The sequence below is a fragment of the Corvus brachyrhynchos genome, unplaced genomic scaffold, assembly GCF_000691975.1.
Source record: "Corvus brachyrhynchos isolate BGI_N302 unplaced genomic scaffold, ASM69197v1 scaffold370, whole genome shotgun sequence".
NCBI lineage: Eukaryota > Metazoa > Chordata > Aves > Passeriformes > Corvidae > Corvus > Corvus brachyrhynchos.
The window spans coordinates 1618104-1623922 of record NW_008235977.1 but is presented as its reverse complement, the minus strand read 5'-3'; the positions used below and the strand labels follow the sequence as shown (position 1 = coordinate 1623922).

The following is a 5819-nucleotide window of genomic DNA, read 5'->3' as shown; positions in this document are numbered from 1 at the left end:
CGCGGGCGGGAGCGGCGGGGGGGCGCGGTGACCCCCGCCCGCCGTGAGGGCACTTCCGGTGAGGGCACTTCCGGTGAGGGCACTTCCGGTGAGGGCACTTCCGGTGAGGGCGGTGGGCGGGGAAGCGCCAAAGATGGCTCTGATTACTGAAAACTTCCTCTCCACAGACAGTGGGCTCTTCCTGGGGGCTGGCCGCACTGGCATTTGGGTGCCCTGCTCTGTTTCCCAAAGTGCTTGACCTGTGTTTCATCTGGTCAGGGTAACTGGCCCAGTGCCAACAGGCGGACTGCTAGCTACCAGAATAAAGTACATACATGCTTTTTGCCACAAAATGGGGGCTTAACCGGATTAAAGCCCTTCAGGCAGGTCAAGTCTGTTCAATATTTTAGTAAGGGCTCGAAAGAGGGAAGGGCAGATGTGTTTACAAAATTGGCGGATGACACCAAACTGGCCAAAACCGATGGCAGGTGGAAGAAGGAATTGAGAATCATCTTACATTGATTCATACATGAAATAATCTAGGATCAAGGAGGAAAGCTTTAGCAACAAAAAGCGGAAGTTATTACATATTGGAATTTTAAGTCACTATATGAATTCAAAGTGGCAAAACCAGTCAAAAACTGATGACATGGTATAAGCAGATCAAAGCTATATGACTATCCGTAGCAGCATGCTGCTGCAGTGGAAGTAAATCTTACTCTAGGCCATCAAAAATTGTGTTGCATACAAAACCTGGAAAGCAATCATTTCACTTTATTTAGCTGCGTCAAAGCCACTGATGGAGTTCAACAGAGACGTGGGCAAACTCAATATAGTCTAGAAGAGAGAAGGAACAATCAGGTGTTTACAGACGTGACCTAGGTGGGGATGTAAACAAATTGTTTAGCTGTTCTACAATAACTGACCTCACACTGCTTCCACATTTCATTTGGGAATTATTAACTTTTCCCCCCAGTTCTGTTGATGTGACAGACACACATTTCAGCATCGCTGTCTGTCGTATATTCAATAACTGAATAGGATTGATTCTGTCCAGATGCAAAGCCCTGGGAACTCTCCCTTACAGTCAAGTATCATGAACAAACTAATTTTTTATTCTCCCAACTTTTAGTAGTAGTAAAACATCAAGGCTGGCTACACAACCTAAGGAAAACTCCACAGTTGCTTAATGATACAATGCATCAATGATACTGCGTAACACAGTGTCATATGCAAACTTACATAGTTTATTTACTATCATGCAGTTTTATTGTACAACTGCTAAATCCTTAATCTCCTTAGAAGTTTTTGCAACAAGTGAAGTCAACTTGAGAACTTTAGATCAAGTAAAATGCATAAACTATTTCCAAAATGGGAGATAAATACATGATGGCAAGACTCATACTGACTCCCTGCTGATCACTCCTCTTACAAAAGTTGGTAGCTCACATTATGGCATTTTGAGGGTTGTCTTAAAGGAAATAATGCTAAGGTCATGTGTTTGTGTTAATACGTGTATTTGATTAGCCAACTGATCTAAAGATCTGTCTTTGTATTGATTGGTTTGCAGGAACTTGCTGAACAGTTCTGCTTGTAATAATTTACATAACTACATGTACTCAAATGTTCCTAAGGGTGACTGTCATTTGAAGGTGCAGAAGGTCTTCTGTTCTTTATTCTCAGTGTTATTAAACTCACATTCTGCATTTCTAGAAAGATGCACTTGCACATAGTCAAAGGCTACAAAAGGAGATATTTACCAAGCTGCCCAGGGACATGTGACAGTAAGGTTGAGGCAAACTAATTCCCTACTGCAAGAATTTAATGCATGTAACTATTTTAAGTAAATGTCACATGCTCAGATTCACCACGAAGATCAATTTGCAGTAACTTTCTCTTGTTTCTTCAGCCTGACTTCCAACTTACGTTAAGCAGAACAGTTGCAATATTACATTTCTCCTGTTACTAAACAGAGCTGAGCTCAGGGACGAGGTCCCAAGGAACACTTTAAAGTAGTCATTTTGGAATGTGCCATTTCACACATAAAAGGGAGAGCTAACAGGAATTGTGCTGTGATGAACCAATGAGAAAACTGCTTCTTGCTTGTGTCTCTTCCCTGCTTTTCCACCAAATTCTGTATGCTGCCCCAGGTTCTTTGTGTCTGCCTATCAAATCCCTGAATATGTACTTTTGCCTCCTGAACATTAACTCCCTCACACAGCTTCCACAGGATACGGACAGGGCTGTTACTTAGTGGTTTACTAGTCCAACTGAGTTCCCATCCCTTTCCCACACATACAAGTGTACACAGAGTTCACTGAGATTCCTGTACGGATTTGAAACAGATTGGATTTAAGAGCCCATAAGCTTTGCAGATCTGGAATCATACCTTATTAAAAATGCCCTAGGGTATATTACCATGTCCCACAGCCGTAGGGAGGAGGAGAGAAGATCAAGCAGGCAGGAATTGTGCAACAAGATTGATTTATTTAATTATTTTACAAACTCTTTTATAGATTTTTTTCTTCATAGTCTAATTGGACAAAGGATCAGCCACCCCTTGGGGGTGATTGGCTAAAATCCTAAAACATCCATTGTCAAAATATTTTTCTACTATACTATAAACAAGACTTCTCAAGGTTGCAGGTGTTTCATTGTTTACAGAACTCTGCTGCCTCTTCTGTGAGAGAGAAAAGTCTCTCACGGATTTAGAAAATAGCAGTAAAATCCTTGCTAGCAGCATTTTTGTATCCACAATACCTAAGTAACAGACCTTCGAGGTCCTGCTTTATGTAAGATTCAGGTCCAATTTCATGGGTAGCTTAAGCTGTCACTAGCTGGCACTGCTGCTGAAAGAAGTATCCAGACTGTTTGCCTGTCCTCGATTGACCCCATCTATTGTGCCAGTAGAAGTTTCGAGCACTGGTGCACTCAAAGAAGGCAGGCTTTTGACTACACCCTCGTGCTGCTTCTTCCAAAAATGACTTTCTATTTGTATTCATTTCCACCCCCCCCAAACGCTATAAACAACTCTACAATGAGCTGACATACAAAAAGCTACAAACTTGATCTAAACTACTATCCTTCATTCTGCCTCAGGTCTGTGCTTAGCTTCATGGGCCAGGGACAGTTCACTGACATTCATGTGTCTATTAAAGATAAGGGCAGTAGTTCTTAAAACAAAAAGAGGAGATATTTAACAGCAGCAGCTATGCTTCAACTCTGTAGAAACTTCTCACACAATATGAGCAAGAAAAAATAGCATGAAATAAAATCTCTTCCAGTCCCATTTTTGCTGCTGATGTCAAGAAGAAATAATGTAGAAAGGAACCTTTTTGTCATTGGAAAGCCAGTGAGTTAAAAAACACCCTTTAGATGATAAGCTTTCTGCAGGAGTTCAAATGAGGGCTGCTTTGTGTTCTGCAGGATGTCCATAACCTGGACACAAACCACCCCTGCTTTTTGTCACTGCTGGTAAGGATGGGCTGAGGAGCATAAATCAGAGGGGATGGGACTGTAATCTGTGCTCCCACAGTCCTGTGGGCTCCCCTGAGGGAGTCTGAGGGTCTTTTTGTAGATTTTCTGCCAAGAGGCACCAGGCTTCAGGCCCTGTGTCCCAGCTAGCACAGCTCCCCAGGGCTGGCAGGGGCAGGGTGGTTGGGTAAGGGCTGCTGCAGACACGGCCCTCCCCTAGCAGCAATGCTCCCCCCAGCCTGCCCGAGCTGAGCCCGGGGTCTGTGTGGTTTAGTGCAGATCGTGGTCTTCCTTAGAAGTTAAATAAATACAGACAGTACTATTTTGGTAGTGGGACAGTGGGTAAGAACAGAGAAGCTGAATTTCAAAACTGGCTGTGAGCAAGTATGCACAGAGATTTAAACCTTTTTTGGATTTACAGGTCCACCAAAATCTTATGAAGGTCTAACAAGTCTAATCCTTTACACAACACATTTACAGCCAAATACTTCAATTACTACTAACACCACGTTCACTGATGCTGTATGAAATATAAGAAAATTTATGTGATTCTATATTCTGATTAATCCACTTGAGTGTGAAATAGTAAATCTAATTCCTAGGTGCATCATTTGCAGATCATGTAACTAGCAACTTAATTATCACCCATGCTTGTAGATCATTTTTCCCAGCCTACATGTATAATTGTGAGATATTTTGAGATCTTTCAAAGGCAAGTATTATTCAAAACTCATTTATAAACAGGAACACAATGGCTATATTTTTGCTTTCCTCAGCATATCTCTGGCTGCCCAAGGAACATTCTAAACCAGCTACTCTTTTCAGTCATCTGTAGGAATAGAGCTGAATAAAAAATAGCTTTTTTTTACACGGGGAAATGCTCTCCTCATGGAATATTGACTCTCTGCCCACTGAAAGATGCCCTTAAAATTCTTAATTGTTTTTAATAGTATAAACCTCATAATCAAAATTTAAACCTAACCTAATGATAGTAGTGTTACAACAAGTAGCATTTAGAAAAAAACCCCTGTGTGGTCATACAGTACATCTCTTTCTAGTGTATCAGAAATTTTTTGCATCCCTCTGGTGTTAAGGATTAATTTGGGCCACTCCTCCTGTCAAAGATAGTAAATGCAACTTTCTCTTCCAGCAACAGATATCAAGCAAGGTTTAAGGACTTTAATCCTGAGCCTACCAAGAGAAAACAAAAAAGGCAAAAAACCCCTCAAAATGCCTTAGACATCCATCAGCTCAGACTTCTCAACACCTGACTCTTCAGTTATTCTAAACACTGAGAGACATCAGTCTTTCCTAATCCATAGAGCAAACTAGAATGACAGACACAGAACACATTCCCAGGCACAGAATCCAGCAAACAACAGCAGCACTCATGGAAGTTGCAAAACACACAGAGGAGGTTTAGTAATAAGGGTTAGAGGAGAGGGTGACAAGGTAGGATTGGGGTTTTGTTTGTATTTCTTGGCTTTGCAGTTTGTTTTTCACCTGCACTGGAGAACATGGGTTTTTACTTATTTCTGTTTTTCAACAAGTTAATAGAAACATGCTGCAGGACAGCTTATCTGAGAAACACCATACCCTGAGGTGGTAAATAAAAGCTGCTTCATTTAATCTCTGTCATCCAAATTGGTTGTGTGCTTATTTAATAACGAGTGGTTTTGCTAATGGCAAGGACGTTGGGATAATTAAAAAGGATCAATTTTCTGAAGAGGATGTTGTTGTAGGCTTATATAATTGAACTGTTGTTTCTGTCCAGAAATCTTCTCACTTCTTAATGCATTCAGCAGCTTGAACTAAAACTGCTTCATTTACACTGAGTGTAAAATTCTAGTTGCATTTAAATGCGTGGGAAGGGGTTCCTCCCGTAGTTGAAGGCACATTGCTGGCAATGTACCCAGGCTCGTTTTCTACTGCATACAGCCCAGACACAATTCAAATTCAGGACGTAAAAATACTAGTCTTAGACAAAAAAAAATACTGTGAAAAAAAAAAAAAAAAAAAAAAAAAAAAAAAAAAAAAAAAAAAGCCAACCCAAACTATTTTATGGAAATAGATTTTGCAGTCTTACCTTTTAACAATTTATGTGTAACACATATTATACAAAATATGAAATGTGTGTTGAGTTGTATTTAAACAGTAGGTCTCCGATCGCAGTGTAACTGTAAAACACGGATTCCTTGAGGGAGCCTGTATCTGAAAGGTGAATCACGAGAGAGCGTTAAGTAGTAAGTTCTTTGTTTCAGCTTGTGCTCGAACGGCGCTCTGTGATTGCTGCTGACCGTAACCCTGCGCACGCACCGAGCAAAAGCGGGGCGCGCACCAGCGACTCCTCCCGCGGAGCCCCCGGG

The 5819-nt window shown here is 41.2% G+C and overlaps 1 protein-coding gene across 1 annotated transcript in view; it reads right to left on the bottom strand.

The window, feature by feature from the left end:
• The window catches only part of SF3B1 (splicing factor 3b subunit 1), a 23798-nt gene extending 23594 nt beyond the window's left edge, over positions 1-204 (bottom strand). Inside the window, exon 1 of the mRNA XM_017729165.1 lies at positions 54-204. Coding sequence (XP_017584654.1) covers positions 54-204 — 151 coding nt within the window. The remainder of the gene's footprint in view (positions 1-53) is intronic.
• Positions 205-5819: the final 5615 nt, after the last annotated feature.